This window comes from Urocampus carinirostris, chromosome 1 (genome assembly GCF_059441175.1).
Source record: "Urocampus carinirostris isolate Australia breed hairy pipefish chromosome 1, RoL_Ucar_1.0, whole genome shotgun sequence".
NCBI lineage: Eukaryota > Metazoa > Chordata > Actinopteri > Syngnathiformes > Syngnathidae > Urocampus > Urocampus carinirostris.
Genome location: NC_142349.1, coordinates 6,369,483 through 6,386,569, shown reverse-complemented (window position 1 = coordinate 6,386,569; position 17,087 = coordinate 6,369,483). Strand labels below are relative to the sequence as shown.

The following is a 17,087-nucleotide window of genomic DNA, read 5'->3' as shown; positions in this document are numbered from 1 at the left end:
AGAAAAGGTATGAATCTAGCTTTTACAATTGTTTACTAAACAACAGTTGAATACTGCTAGGTTTTTTAACGTACCTGTTTCCAAGAAAACAGCTTTTTGTAAAAGGATGCCTTTCAAGCGTAACTATGAATGTATTTAGAACCATTCATGTAGTCGGGTCGGATCAATACCAAAATTCCCCGTATCGCAAAATCCCCACGGTAAACCTTCAAAGAACTGACATCCTGTCATAGCAGCAATATCAAAATCAGCGGTAGTGATGTTTAATATTTTAATTTACCAACTCACTAATATTAGTATAAAATTTAATGATATGCCAAACTCATTAGTGATTTGATGTTTTTACTTGCCGAAATGATACCTTAAAACAGTGCAGTATCGGCATCAGAACAACTCTAGTTATTTTTAGTGTAATTCAATAGTATTTAATTTTTCGCATTAAACTCCTGTCTTATTTTCCATGCTTTTTAGGTGGGACTTGTTTGCTGCAAAATCGCTTTTATTACTAGTCTATTTATGATTTAATAGTTCACAAAGGCACACATTTATCAAAGATCTAGTATAGCTTCTTGATGTTGGTCTGAAAATGCACCTGATCAATGCGTTTGAATCAAAATGTACAAAATTTACTTCCGGGAGAGCATGTCCCCAGACCCCTGAGAATATCCACGCACCAGGGTCTCACAAAACTTTATGTAAAACACTTATTTGAGTTTTTGCCATAATAACCAATGATTAAACAATCAAAGTCATGCAATATTACAGTTGGTTTTAATGATCCAGAAAGTAAAACATGTTTTTTTAATTACAGAAAATTAAAAACTTTATCACAATATTCATATTTTCTAAAACACTCCTGTGCATGTTATATTTGGCCTTTGTGAGGATGAACTTCAAAATATTCCATGAGAGATTTGTAGTTCATAGAACATCAAATGTCTCGGTTGTTGACACAAGGCTGTTGGAATCCACAATTTATCTTTAGATTTTTCTTTCTTTGTGGAAAAGCACCACTTGACTCAAATGGTACAGATTACTCCTGCGTTGTGCAGGTTTCGGGAGCTTAACCGGCAGGTGCAGTTCTTAGTATGTAGAGAGGACGCAACCCAGAGGTCCGCAAGAATGTAAAATGTACAGGAACAGATTGTGGGCCAGTTTATGCAGACCAGCAGTGGAGAAGCCTTAAGCCGGGGAGCTGACTCCCTAAAAGGTTGGAAAGATAAAATCAACCTACTAACAAGGATAGTGGAACACCTTGAGATCTCTTTTTTAAGGCTATTGTTTACAAAATTAATGAGTTAATTTTAATCAAACTACCCAATTCCAAAAAAAAGAAAAATCTGTGATGTAGGAGCATAACAGGCATCGCACATGGCCTATGGAAGGTAAGACTTTACGTGAGTGCGATCATAGATATAGACAATTGTTCTCTCTTTGTAAGGCCTCTAAAAGAAAAAAAAACCCGTTATGGATTCATGTTCTTTTTCGAAGCCTTTCCACACTTGTATTTCCTTGACTTATTTAAAAGCCAACACGTAACAGAGTAGAGAAGGTCGGCTAGGGCATAATTATCCACCTCCAAGGGACTCGTCCGCTTCAGTTTTGTAGGCATCTTGGGTCCATTGAAGGGCGACTGATCTTAGGGTGCTATTTATACTGAAATAAATATATACTTTGACCTTCTAAATTAGGGTTCTCAAACTCAGTTTGGCCCGGGGGCTGTATCCGTACTTAATGGTGTCAGGTGGGCTAGATCAGTAAAAAAATGTCAACGCCAAATACTTCACTTTTTTTTTGGAGTACTATGCTTTATCATTCAACTTACATTTGTAGCCAACCCTAAAAATCCACGAATAAATAGGGATCTTTCCTAAGCACAACACATATATTCACAATCAAATGATTGTCATGTTTGGCATTGAATGTGTAAACAAATTTTTTATTTCAACAGTTCAATAAATGCAGCTTTACATCTAAACCAACTCACCGCAATAAACAAACTCAAGTAGAAGCTCTAAATAAAAATATGCTTTTCTCAATTGTCGTACTACTAAAAATGATAGATTTAGCAGTGAATGGGCAATAACATGCGATACATCTACCAGGATGGGCATACTGAAGCTGATGAAATACTCCACAATATTGTCTTCAACGGGAAACCAGTTCAAACTTATATTTAATGATCTGTGCAAACAAAATTTGTGCCATCACAATTTTTCTACTCTCTCACTGCACTCCTGCCTTTTGATTTTACAATTGCATCAATAACCGGTGTTGAATCCTGAAAAGCAGCATTTAAAAATATGGTTCAAGTGTTTGTACTTCAACCTTGAGCGCTATTTTGTTTTCTTATTGTTCATCAAAGAGAACACCAGTTAACAACATAGCCCAGCACATGAATAGAACCTTTGCTGGACGTCAGCTCTTTTATGCCTTACTTGGCTTCTAGCTGCGAGAAGGAGGATTTGGTTTGTAATTACAGAAAAAAAGAGAACCTCACCATTTTTGATAGAAACAGGCTAGAGACTTGCTTCTTTTTTGACATTCTCATAAATGTATGATAGGCCCTATAAAATCATCAAACGGGCCGTATGTTGTGGAACATTGTCAATAAAAATGTCACCTCTTTGGACTTGACGAGACAACCCTTGCCAAATTTACACCTATATAACAAAACATGCCCCCAGATATTACGTGACTGCTCTTACTAATTTCTGTCATCATAAGATGACATATTTGAATGTTATATATGCATGGAGTGGGGGATCAGAGGTGAGCGAGGGTTGGAGTAGCTCACGTTAGGGTTAAACGGTTCCCATCACTTCACTCATTGTTTTTGTTTAGCTTAACAGAGTAAATTATCATTGGATTTTTTTTATTTATCTTCTTTCACATATATCAAACACTGAGGCCAAGGTGAAGTTTGGTGGCTGGCTTCAAGCAAGGGCCCAACTACACTGTGCAGTTAGCCAGTGAGTTCCAAATACCCATTCTTTTCTTTGTGGCTAATTTGATAGAATACATTTTTCTCCATTATAGGGAATCCTTTCTTTCAACACCCACTCGTAAGAATTACAGTAATGACCGTAAAATGTGTGCACAATAGAGGGAAGGGAATTATATGTGTGATATTCTTTGAAAATCTATGAAAAAAACGATCGTTTGCCTTATTTTCCTTTGTATCGACATTTCGTTCTGTATACACGTGTACTAGAATGACAATAAAGTAGATCTGAATCTGAATCTGAATCTGAATAAAATTAGGTACTGTTAAAAAAGGCAAGCCTTTTCTGCATCATGCTGCTGTAGTGGTTTCTATTATCTCACTGGCATCCAGTAATGCCTATAACACCACACTTTTTTGTTTTGTATCATTGGAAATGATAAGTTTATTCTGTTTTTAACAATCAAATGCATGTAATGTATTTTCTGAGTATAATACCCAAATACAACGGTACTACTTCTTACAGGCTTAATTCGTTACAGGATCGTGCTCGTAGCTCAAATTGCTCGTGTTACGAGCAAATTTTCCCCAAATTTTGGTACGCTCTCTTTCTCCCAAAAGCATACAAGTGAGCCTTTACTAGCAATAAAACACATATTCTTGATCGCTAGAAACACATTCAAATAGTAATAAAACATAAAAATACTAAAATAAGATATATAATATGATATTATCTTAATAAATTCAAGCTTTATGAGCGCTGTAACAGAAATATGGAAGGAGGATTCACAAAGCTCGCATACCTCTCAACTTCTACGTTCTCCCTATTTTATATAGATTTGTGATAATTTCATATTGTTTGTGCCGTGTAACAATTTTTATTCAAGAAAGATAAACTGAAAAAAGACCAATTTTTTCTTGCCCTATTCCTGATCGTCTCTGTGACAACAATGTCATCATAGATTGCTAATATTGTCGGTGTATTTTACATAGTCAGTCCTGCTGTGGGTAAATTGGTTCTGCATTACATTTGTAACGTTGAGTTTTGCTTGGAAGGATTATTTGCAATCATTAAGAAGGGGACCGATAGGCGGAGGTTGACAGGTATGGGATCGAGAGACTGTTGACGATACATAAGCACTTAATGCTCACTTAAAATGTATGTGATTGTAACTTTAAATGAACGTAGACAATAGTAGTTTGCATGCGCAAACTGGAGGAGATGATGCTGGCAGTAAGCAGTCACAAGTTGTGAGCAGTCTTAAGCGGTCCCTTGTGGTAGCCTTTCGGACTGCTTGTATAGCGAGCTAGTTTTTTGTTTAAAAAAAGAAACTCAAAAAAAGAAACTCAAAAAAAGAAAATCAAAAAAAGAAAAGAAAAAAATGAATGCCTCCCGTTTAGAAGTGCTCGTATAACTGCACAATTTTTTATGTAGCCAAAATGGGAACTGCGGCATGCAGCCAGATATACTGGTTGACACATGGTAGATATATATTAAAAAGAAACAAGCAGACACTTGACACCAGGGACGGACTGCCCATCACTTCGCTTGATAAATATTAATCAGCCCGGGTTTCCTGTTACCATGGTCACCATCTTCATTATGAATAGTAACTGCTGGACCTTGGTAAATGTTCCCACCCCATGACTGACCAAAGAATCCTTATGCTGGTAGTCTGATTTTAAACAAAAGAAAACATGTTTCACCAGGACTTCACGTGTCTGCCAAGAAATTGTCTGAAGATACTTAGTTTAAGAAGTATTTAACTCATTTTTATCAATTCCATTTGATAGCATGAGAGGCCACATAAGTGAAAAAACATTAAATCCACAGGCTTGAAAAGGCTACTAAATGGCTGAAAGTGACTAATCATTTTATTGATTACCGTTCCCAGCCTGGTGCACTGCATTAGACTCACATCTGGTCAGTTAACAACCTTCTAAGAATTTGACTCTACACAGGTTTCTATATTTTTGTAATTTTGATAGAGTGTATTCAGATCTACCAAATACTACAAATTCCCCATAGTTTACTATGTCAATTTAGAACAAACTACAAAATATGCATCCTAAGGAAAACGAGAAAAAAGGTCAAAAAGAAAAACAAAAATCGAGCTATTTTCATTTTTACTAGATAGTGCTCTTGATTTATACATTACAGTGTTTCCCGTAGAATCTTCTGAGACCCTAGTGGATGGACAGTCTAGGGAGTCTAAGGAAATTTTGTACATTTTAAATTCAAATGCATCAATTTGGTGCATTTTAAAGTAAAATCAAGGAGTCAGATGTATAATGAATGTGTTCCCTTTTAAACTGTTGATTCATAAATGCACTAGTTATTAGGGCACGGCAAACAAGTCAGACGAACTAAGCATAGTAACAAGTAATTTATTTACGTCATCTCATTAGACCTAAATCACTAGTTTGATTTCAATGCAGATGATTTACTATTTTAAGGTATAATTTCAGTGCGTAAAAAGACCAAATTAAAGAGTTTTAAGAGTTTTAGATAAATATGAACTGGTAAACAACAGGATGAAATATCAGTTTCGCTTCTTTTGTGGTTGCTGCTTTGATAGGATGCCGGTTCCTCTTCGATGGTTTACAGGAAGTTATTGTAACACGCAATCTTAAGCGCTAGAGTTCTGGCTTGTGTCCCCCATAGCGTTGAAAAATGTTCAACTTGGGTAAAACGTGAGTAACGCGCATCAATGTCACACCTTACATAGCTGTCTAATTACAGTGGCTTGCGAAACTATTTGGCCCCCTTGAACTTTGTGACCTTATGCCACATTTCAGACTGCAAACATAAAGATATGAAACTGTAAATTCTTGTTAAGAATCAACAATAAGTGGGACACGGTCATGAAGAGGAACACACTTTATTGGATATTTTAAACTTTTTTAACATATAAAAAACGAAAAAGTCGGTGTGCAAAATTATTCAGCTCCATTGAGTTAATACTTTGTAGCGCCACCTTTTGCTGCAATTACAGCTGCAAGTCGCTTGGGGTATGTCTCTATCAGTTTTGCACATCGAGAAACTGGTATTTTTATTCATCCTAGCAAAACAGCTCAAGATAAGTGAGGTTGGATCGAAAGCGTTGGTGAACAGCAGTTTTCAGTTCTTTCCACAGATTCCTCAATTGGATTGAGGTCTAGACTTTGACTTGGCCATTCTAACACCTTGATATTTTTTGGGGGTGAACCATTCCATTGCAGCTTTTGCTTTATGTTTTGGATTATTGTCTTGTTGGAAGACAAATCTCCGTCCCAGTCTCAGGTCTTTTGCCGACTCCATCAGGTTTTCTTCCAGAATGGTCCTGTATTTGGCTCCATCCATCTTCCCATCAAATTTAACCATTTTCCCTGTCCCTGCTGAAGAAAATCACGCCCAAAACATGATACTGCCATCACCATGTTTGGCTGTGGGGATGGTGTGTTGAGGGTGATGAGCTGTGCTGCTTTTACGCCAAACATAATGTCTTGCATTGTTGCCAAAAAGTTTGATTTTGGTCTCTTCTGACCAGAGCACCTTCTTCCACATGTTTGGTGCGTCTTCCAGGTGGCTTGTGGCAAACTTTAAACAACACTTTTTATGGATATCTTTAAGATTTTTTTTCTTTCTTCCCACTCTTCCATAAAGGCCAGATTTGTGCAGTATACGACTGATTGTTGTCCTATGGACAGATTCTCCCACCTCAGCTGTAGACCTCTGCAGTTCATCCAGAATGATCATGGGCCTCTTGGCTGCATCTCTGATCAGTTTTCTCCTTGTATGAGATGAAAGTGTAGGGGAACGGCCCGATCTTGGTAGATTTGCAGTGGTCTGATACTCCTTCCATTTCAATATTATTGCTTGCACAGTACTCCTTGGGATGTTTAAAGCTTGGGAAATCTTTTTGTATCCAAATCCAGTTTTAAACTTCTCCACAACAGTATCTCGGACCTGCCTGGTGTGTTCCTTGTTCTTCATGATGCTCTCTGTGCCTCTAAGACTATCACAGTGCAGGTGCATTTATACAGAGACTTGATTACACACAGGTGGATTCCATTTATCATCGTTAGTCATTTAGATGAACATTGAATCATTCAGAGATCCTCACTGAACTTCTGGACAGAGTCTGCTGCACTGAAAGTAAAGGGGCTGAATAATTTTGCGTAATTGAATGGTGTGTAAAAAAGTCACTTCTTTTAAATTAAAATAACTCCTAATTTATCACTTAATAAAGTTACAAACATTATGGCCGTACAGAGGCGTTGAACCGTCACCTTGCAGGTATTGTATTCACATGGCATTTTGGGAAATGTATCTTTTGGGTCAAAACACTCGTCAAACACGATGACAAACATAATTTGGCTCTGGGGCCATTATAAGACTTTCTGTTTTGGGACAAGGCCGGATCATTAATAGAAGGTCAATTTCAAATTTTTAGCTTCTTTTTTCAGTAGAATATTGTGTTTTATCATTCAGCCTATATTTGCAACCTACCCTACATGTTTTAATTACAGATGCGAGGTATTTATTTCTAAACACAACATATTTATTCACAAACAATGGGGGCAAATTATTGTCCTTCTTGGCAATGAATGTGTTAACGGGTTCATTTTTACAATTGGAGTTTTTTTTTACACCTGAAACAACTCACCACGCTTTAGAAATTGGAGCTCTTAAATTGTACTCCGATTTTTTTATCTGATTCTATTTATTTTTTCTAAATCTGAAATTCCTCTTCATCCATCAGTAATACAATTTTCAATATTTGGAAGCTCTGGTGTTAGGTTGTCATTCTGATTGTATATCCCAATTCAATTCACATTAATCAAAGGGACAATGTGTGTAATTTGATCAGTAGATGTTGCTTTATTTGAGTCTTGCAACCAATAAAACGAGAACTAAAAAGCAAGCCATGAATTTGACACATGCACTTTAATACAACTTAAGTAAAATTAATGTTAAAAAAACAATATTGATCAACTCTAATCATGTGGAACTGTTGGCAAAAGTGAAAAAAGGAGAAGAACAGGGATGTGTTAGTGCATGGAAACATTGATGGATGAAAGTCAAATCTTTCTTATACTGAATACACTGTACACTCACTTGAGCTTGCGAGTGATAAGTGTTTCCTGTTAGAAGGAATGAGGGCGAAGCTTTTGGAGTGTGTGATGAGGTTTGCTCACGCTAGCCCTTCTGTCACAGACGCATTAGGAAAAAAGATGGGTGGGCATTTGTGGGCGGCTGATGGAGGGTGTCACAAAGATATCGGGGAGGCGGAATGGCACTACAAAAAAATGATGGTGGTCGTGATGAGTGCATACTCACAGTGCAAGTGACACGTCTCCTCCTCCGTCTGATAATGTTTTTGTGTGTTCATTTGTTCCCATAAAAGGAACAGTTTTGGGTGCATAACTGAAAAGAGTAATTAGTTACAGTGACTAGTTACTTAATTTAAAAAGTGGACTTCTTTCTGCCCACCTACCACGCTCCGATCTCATGGGTTTCTTGCTTCTCTTGCCCAGCGATCGCTGAATCGCTGGCGTTTGTTTTCCCGCACCTGAGTTCTCCGCTTCCGCAATAAAGCTTGGTGTGAAACGTTACGCGTTTGGGTCTACCGTCTGTTCTGGATCTGACATTTGTTCCCGCACGGCCCCTCCTCATGCACTGTCTACCATTCGCTACGGGCGACAAGCAACCAAACATGCGCATATAAACGATTTCAGTGTTCAGTATTTTCTATTTGTAAATATGGCTTAAGCCCCACGCACACCTTGCCCAAACCAAATAAGATGCCACTGGTGATCGGCATTTTGCTTCTGATGTTAGGTGTGTGCAGGCACTTTGTGGACGAAAACGGCACAACACCAACAGCGTCGAGTATCAAACATGTTTGATCATTTTGGTGGCAAATTCTTCAAGTTTGCGGAGCAAAGAGGAAAACTGCAACTTGACGCATTTGCTCGAAACGCAAAACACCATGGTGACTTAATCAACCAGAGTTTCTTTTAATTCTCGAAGAAAGGGTTCCTTTGCATCACATTACTCCAAAAATGAAAGAGGAACCATGTTAGATTGTTTTAAACTCCATCCTTACATACACATACATGCCCACTGCTTCCTGCTTGTCCCTCTCTCACCAAACTTTCATCCGACGCCCATCGTTTTTTGTCCGGGGGTATTCCTTTCCTTCCTCTCTTCCAATGTAACGTTTATATTTTCTCACTAAAACAGTGGACTTTCTGTCAAGCACTTTGTCAGGATTTACAGCTCTCAGCAAAGGCGATGTAGTGGAATAGAAAATGAGATATCAGATATAAAGAGAAGAGGAAGTAGGATATCAATACTCCCACTGATGCCTGTTTCCTTTCAATGATTCTTTTCCCCTACTAAAATCTGGCGGCAAATATTCCGCAAAGCAAGAGATCCTTTTTATGCACTATTCACTTTGTTTTTTTTTTCCTGTGCTACACATGAAGACATACAACATGCTATAAAACAAGTATTGTGACAGAAGATTAAAGCCATGTGCACTTAAAGGACGACTCAGCGGCACACAAACGCAGCCACTCTCATTAATATTTTATGCTCACCCACGTACAAAAAACCCCACTTGTGTTTAATAGTCCACTCTGTAACAAGCGTCTCAAGCAATGATGATCAAAGCATGGAGGTTGTTGCTTTGCATGTTTACACTCAGCACATTCAAGTTATTTTTCAATAAAGCGGATATCAACCCAAAGCATATTCCAACATATGTGATGTGTTCCCCTACAACTTCAAAGACAATATCTTATTGAAATTTTTATTTGTAGAATGTGAGTAAGGAAGCAATATCGATCTGTGTTTTTCCATATAAGGGGGCAACAATTTCGCTACATGTTGACCGGTGAATATGACCTCAAGTTTGCCCAGGACTGTGGTATAAACTAATCAAGCTTCATCTGCTGTCTCAGTCAGGATTAGTCATTACCTGAGGCCAGTTATGTGAAGTGGGGTCAGATTTATAAATGAACATCCTTATTCATCATCTGATTGGGAGAGCAAAAAGCAATGTATAAACTGTAGCGTAGTAAAGGGTGCTTCTAAATTATGTTCTGTCATGCTCCCTCTAGAAGAAGAAAACCTCTCGCGCAAATCCCCCCTCCCACAAGCCCTCGCCCTCTGTCCACTGCCAATATTTTTAAACATAGCATGCACACTGGTCTTTCCTCATCTTATCCTTCATGGTTGCCCTGAAGCCATGCTCTGTCAAACTTCCTCGTTTTAACTTTTAGGAAACTTTTGTTTCCCTCTTTATCCATGTCCCCCTTCACTTATTTCCAATAAAAAATTTTGTCATGGGGTAACTTGATTGTCTGCCACACTTTGTGTTTACCCCTTGACAACCTCACGCCTTCTCTATGGGGCCCGCATCACTGTTTGAGAATCACTGCCTCCATTCATGAATGAAGTAAAGGTGCTATTCATTTTTAATAAAATCACCAAAAAAAACGGTAATCCTCCAAAAAGAAAGAAAAAGTCCACACAATGGGAAAAGAATTACTTAATGGCTTAATGTGCTATTAGCTTGCTAGTACTCTCACCATTTTTATTGTTTGGGGCTGACGTGTGCGTCAAATCAGAATTATTGGTCTCTCTGCCATGAAGCCAGAGGACTGCGTGCCTCACTGTGTATCACCAGACGGCTTTAGAAAAACGCGATTTTAAAATTGAGACGTCAAATGAGAGAGAACTTTAACACTGAAAGTCTACAACTGCCTGATATATTGTGAATTTGATATTTTCCATGATGACAGGTGAGGTACTGCCTTCTCTAACTGCACATCACAGCCTGAGGCCTAAGTAACTCCGATGGGGTTTTCAGTCGACTACAGGTGTCAAAATTGCCGCCTCCTAAGACTTAGTGTAGATAACGTTTGATCTATAATCTTTAATTGAATTTCGCAGCGAAGCCTTCAGTAGTGCTAAATCGTAATCAAATAAACTCATATTGAGAATCATCAATGATAACCTCAAATTATTTGGAAATCTAGCCACTTCTTACCCACAAAAATCCTTTTTATTGGTGTGTGAGTGTGTGTGTGAATGGGTAAGTGTGAAGCATATTGTAAAGCGCTTTGAGAGGTCTTCATTGACTTGAAAAGCGCTTATATAAATGCAGACCATTTACCATTTTATTTGTTCACAAATTCCATTCTCCTTTCTTTCCTCAAGATTTCAATTACTCCGTCGTACAGGTTATTGGTGCGTTTCAGTTCCATCAAAAAGTTTGCTATCGCTGTTGATGCTAATGCTGAAAGGCAAGCTGTCCTGTCGTATTTCTGCTATACGTATTTAGGGCTGAAAAAGTCTGTTCAACAGAAGAAGTGGACACGGGAATTTTTTTGCTCACTTTCTCGTTGTGATAGTTATGTAACTGCCCCTAACCCCTTATGGTTTGTGGAACCGCTAACATTTTTACACCAAGCGGAAAATGTGTGAGGGCCGACTGTTCAGCCTGACATTCTTTGAAGGGTCTTAAAGAAATTCCCCCTTCGTGAAAGGTTTCGGGTGCTTGGCGATCAGCATTGTGACCTCATTGCCCGCCTTTGTATCATTTTCATTTTACTCACCGGGTCTTGTGAAATAGCGCTGCTGTGCGTTAACAGCTTCTAGTTGCTTCACCTTTTTACAGCGTTCTTTCCAGCTGGCATGTCTTAGTCGGCATGTTTTGTCTGGCAGTGTCTCCTGAAATTATATTATATATACTATATTCAAAACAGCCTTAGTCTCTTGGAAAAAAGGCACATGCAGATTCCGGTGAAAAAATATTCAAAATATAACTTGTCCTGGAAGCAGCGGCCCTCGCAAACTTTTCTTTTTTTATTTACAATCGCCCTGTCGGAAATGGGGATGGGCTAAAATTCTAGCAGAGAGGTCAACTATACTGGCGGGCCACATATTATTAACTTTGTGACAGCTGTAATTGGCTCTGGGGCCGGACTTTAGACATGCCTGCTTAACACCTTCTAGAAAGCCCTCCTCCACCAATATGAAACCTGATTTCCTGAACTAACAGCTTTATTGACACTGATGTTGTGCCTCAACAACAGGCTATAAAGGCCTCTTGGCAGATATCTGACCGTGACGACAAGTAATGGCTGAAATGTGATTGAATAAATGCTTAAATATGAAATCAACCATCTGGAAGCAGCACAACCTTGGGAAAATAAAAGGAATCTGACAGACAATTTTAAATTATTTGATAAGCATTCATGTTCAAAATATAATTAAAATCGCATGACTCAGATATTTTTAGGCCATTAGAGAAGGCCTTGCAGGCCCTGATTGGCCGCCACTGCGCAAATGCAATGATTATATGATTCTTGCATGTTAACTAGCTGGCATGCACTGAAAATAAATGAACTATTCGATTGTATTGTATTTTAAGAGTGGATTCTGCTGTTGGCTATTACAGTTAAAATAAAATCCTGCCACAACCCAACTCTATAAATCCTTTAAATAAAATAGATGTAAGCACACCTGTGTATCAGAGCTGTCACTCCTAGCACACTATATGAAAATAAGGGCCTCAAAGTTAGCGCCAGCCGAGTTTTATGAATGTAACCAAATCTACATTATTATGATGATAGACTAGTGATCATGATAGCTAGGTTTTACATGTTTTAAATAAGAGAGAGGAAACTCAATACCCAGTATCTAAATTCCATCCCCACATTTTTACTATCGTGATCACCATAAATTGCCTGTAGTTATGCAGTAACTCATAAATGTCATTATGTTTGTCAACCAATCATACAATGCGAGTTTATAACAATAAACTGAATAAAAGTGTTATTTTTGTCAGACTTTCAAAATGATCACATAATAATCCCTATTTTGCATTTTTTTTCTCCTTTTGATATGCAAACTGAAATAACATTTGGAGCCCGAAAATAGTTTGTAAAAAAAAAAAAGCTAGGCATTTGCATATTGCTGCTATTCCAAGCACTTTCACGACTAGGAAAAAAATCTACTTGGACTTTCAGCTAACCACGAATTGAACTCCCAATCTTCTGATTTCAAGTCAAGTACCTTGGTAACAAAACTCTTAATCAAGGGCAGACGCGTTACAACACAAAGATTAGTTCGATCCCGGGCAAGCTACTGAGCATGAGTTTCTCCTTAAAGTGCTGAGCAAGGTGTGTGGGGGGAATTATTCCAAAGAATAATATTATTGATATAAAGCAAATACTTGTATCGGATCGATACTATTGTCCTGTGATACCGCACTACTCCATCAATTTTCCTAAAGTGCCACTCCTCTGCTTGGATAGCAAAGCCCTTCCCTCCTGTCACCAGCGCCGTGGCCACTCCAGCAGTTGAAATGAAATTAAATGATCTGCATTTATATAGCGCTTTTCAAGTCAAGACTTCCCAAAGCGCTTTACAGTGTGCTTCATATTTCCCAATAGCGGCCGTGCAGCCATGTAAGGCGCTAACCTGCTTATTGGGGGTATTAGGGGTTCAATTACCCAAGGACACTATGACATGTAACACGGAGGAGCCGGGATTCGAACTGCGATCTCTTGATCCCAAGACGAGCACTCTACCTCTTCAGCCACTGCCCCTAAGTTTGAGTTGTGACTGACAGACACACTTTACCTGTTCCGCCGCTGCATCTTGCCTGCCAGACATAGATGGACAAACCTAGGCTGACAGGATGTGCAGTGGTATATGCCATGGCAGAAAAGGACAATGCCAGATGTAATTCTTGTGGTAAAATGGCCAGCTGTGGCAACACTACACATTTACATAAACCCACCCTGCAGAGAAAAGCAAGCTGCAACCAACAATGTAAACATGTTGCTGTTCATGAAAAAAAAAATGTAAATCCGCTGTCACTGTGGCAACAGAGGCCAGTAAGAGACAGTTAATACTGCATTTGCATTACTGACTTTATTTTCTAAATACTGTGCAACTGAAAGTTATTTTATTCCTTTATTTGACATCGTTATACAGTATTTGTATATTCGATAAATTGCTGCTTTGACTTTCATGGCTTTTGTTCTGAAACAATTGTAAGATAAAAAAAATATGTATTTATTCATGTATTTATTTTATATTCTTAAAGTTATCAATGATATTTATTATAAAAAACATTTTTAGTCCCAAAACATGTGTGCTGTGTTTATTATAACTATAAACTAACTCAAAGGGGAGAAAGGGCCAATTATTCAATGATCATGGCATTCACAAGCAAAATATAATGTTTTTGGAGCAGTATCGATTGATACTATGATGCATAAAATTGGGTCAATTCAATACCAAGATTCCCAGTATCGGCCATTCCTACTGCAAGGAGAAAACATGTACAATATATTGGTCAAGTTCCATGGACAATGCATAGAACAAAATGCAAAGAACAAAGCAGTTCTTCTCAACATGATGCCTAACACGTTGTGTTAATACAACTCGCCTCGACCGGTCCTCTGTCCAGGCCGTAGACTACGAAAGCCGCAGTTCCTACTCTTTTTCTGTGGAGGTTCTCAATCCCACCGTGGACCCTCGCTTTCTGCGTCGAGGATCCATCAAAGACCGGGCTTCCATCAGAGTTGCAGTGCTGGATGCAGACGAACCTCCGAGGTTCTCAAGGGCACAATACCACATGGATGTTTCGGAAAACTGCCCTCCAGCCTGCACAGTGGGCAGAGTCAGCGCTGTAGATCCTGATACCGGTTTGACGAATAACATCAGGTACAGTAAACTCTTGCCGTATTCCGGTTTACTCATCGCAGTTTTGCCACTCCGCAAAGTTTCATCATACAGTGTGTTCTGCATTCGGATGGGCGAAATAGTTGCCTCACCCCTTTTCTGACTGTGTCTGCCTGTGCGTCAATAACACTATGGTCTGAGTTGTCCACATATGTAAAATAGCTTGAAGAACCAACATTAGGTAGGCGAAAGTATCTTATCTAATTTCAAGTGCTTTTTTTGTAACCAACACGCTATCAAAACACTCTGGACTGACAAAAACACCAAAAAGCAGGAAGGTGCTTTCTACCGCCAACAAAAGTGGACTTCTTGACCTGCTAAACTTCAAGCAAACTTAATTTGTTTTTGTCCATATAAGGACTTTTTTTGGTGGCTTTAGACATGTCTTTCATAAATGCATAGTTCTGCTTTGCGGGTTTCAACTATCCCGGAACCTTTTGAGAGTCAAACCCCTACAAAAAACAAAGAAGTAACGTATTTGCATATTCTCTATGCTTCTCAGAAAACTACGCAGACGCCTTTGTAAATCTGGGATATTCTGCTACTTGGATTAAAGCTTAGAATCGGTTACTGCTAAACAAATTATTTAAGATAACCAGAAACCCCTTAAGTTGGCCTTAAGGCAACCACAAGCTTGCACACATTCTAAGCTTCTTTGCTTCCAAATGTTTTTTTCCAATGGTTTTGTGTCCGTAATTTCTCAGCAAAGAAACTGAATTGTGTCCTAATTAGCATTGGCAAAGTGTTTATAGTTAAGTGTATGGAGAGGAAAGATAGTTGATGTTTTAAAAGAGATATTCAAATTATCCTTCAGACTTCAAAAGAGTCCCTATCAATTTTGATAATCTCCTTATATTAATACTTTGGCCATCTGAATGCAGACTTTATCTTATCGCTAGTTCGCACACTGCTGCCCTGCTTTCTTCTTCCACTAACGCAGCGCTTTTTCCGCTCTCCCCTTCAGCATCACTGTTTTATCATAACTTTACCTTTGTTTGCCCCCTTTTACTCGTACCTTACTTTACTTCTCGCTATTTTTTCTCCTTTTGCTTTCCCTTAGGTTCTCCATTGATCCACAGTCAGACCCCGAGGCTCTGTTTCGCATCACGCCAGATTCCGGCCTCATCACGACAGCTTTGGAACTAGACCGGGAACGTGAGCACTGGCACAACATTACTGTCATTGCCACCCAGCGAGGTTAGAAGGCATTCCTTGGCGGTCACTTAAGACATCACTGATACTTTTTTTCATACCCTAACATAATCGATGTATTGCTTTATCAGTGTTTACCTCTGCATACAATCATTAGTGTATTTGGGTTAGGGCAGGTTTCTGCAACCCAAAATAATGAAAGAGCCACATTTAAGCTTTATCATGGCCAAACAAAAGCACTTTTAAAGGAGTTAAAGACAATTTTTCAATTTATCTAGTACCATTAAAATAATTCTTGTACTTTGCAGATCCACTAAAAAGTGATTTACATATGCAATTTTTAATCTTGTGGGTGCATGTATCAAGACATGATTTAGAGGAGACCTTACCAAGATGAGAACACCACAGGGTTGAATTCTAGCTACCGCAGCCTCCCCAAATGGCATGTTCCGCCCGCCCTTGCGTCGGTTTTCTCTGGGCACTCCGGTTTCCCCCTATATTCCAAAAACATGCATTTTAGGTTAATTGGCTTGTCCAAATTGTCCCTGTGAATGAGCAAGTGAGTTGTCTGTCTCTCTGTGCCCTGCAACTGGCTGGCAACCAGTTAAGGATGTCCCTTGCCCACTGTCCAAATTCGGCTGGGATGGGCTTCAGCACCCTCACGGCCCTCGTAAGGATAAGCGGCACATAATGGATTGATTTATAGGAGACTATGGCGCTTCATAGGACAATGCCGTACAAAATACTGCCAGCTGCCGTTAAAAACAAGGGAAGACATGTAATGGCAAAGCAAAGCCACCAGAGAGCAATGTCTCTGTCAGACTTTTTGTGAAGCATGGCAATATCTTCAAGAATTTACAAGCACTTCGCCAAAAATCAAAAATTTTCCCTCCTTGAAAACACTACATTAAAATAAAAGCATTTTTAAGCATTTCAAGCACCCAAACAAGCATATCAGGCACAGAAAAACAAAAAACAAATTTGTCTGGAGCCACAAAAGTTTAACAATCAGAATTACTTAGTTGGATGCAAAGCATCCTATGGAGAATAATGCACCTTCTCCAGTTTAACTTCATTACAATATTAATGGACTACAGAATGTTTCATTGCTTTGATAAAACACTGAACGTATGCATGAAAGATGCATGAACTTCTCAAGAACCATCCAGTCTCTGATATTTGCGGTGACATTATCCCACAAGCTTGGTCAATTGGGGGCCGCCCATACACCCTTATTGG

General features: G+C 38.8%; 1 protein-coding gene across 1 annotated transcript in view; it reads left to right on the top strand.

The window, feature by feature from the left end:
- The window catches only part of cdh24b (cadherin 24, type 2b), a 314,707-nt gene that overhangs the window by 267,361 nt on the left and 30,259 nt on the right, over positions 1-17,087 (top strand). Inside the window, exons 8-9 of the mRNA XM_088349797.1 lie at positions 14,422-14,678; positions 15,757-15,893. Coding sequence (XP_088205923.1) covers positions 14,422-14,678; positions 15,757-15,893 — 394 coding nt within the window. The remainder of the gene's footprint in view (positions 1-14,421; positions 14,679-15,756; positions 15,894-17,087) is intronic.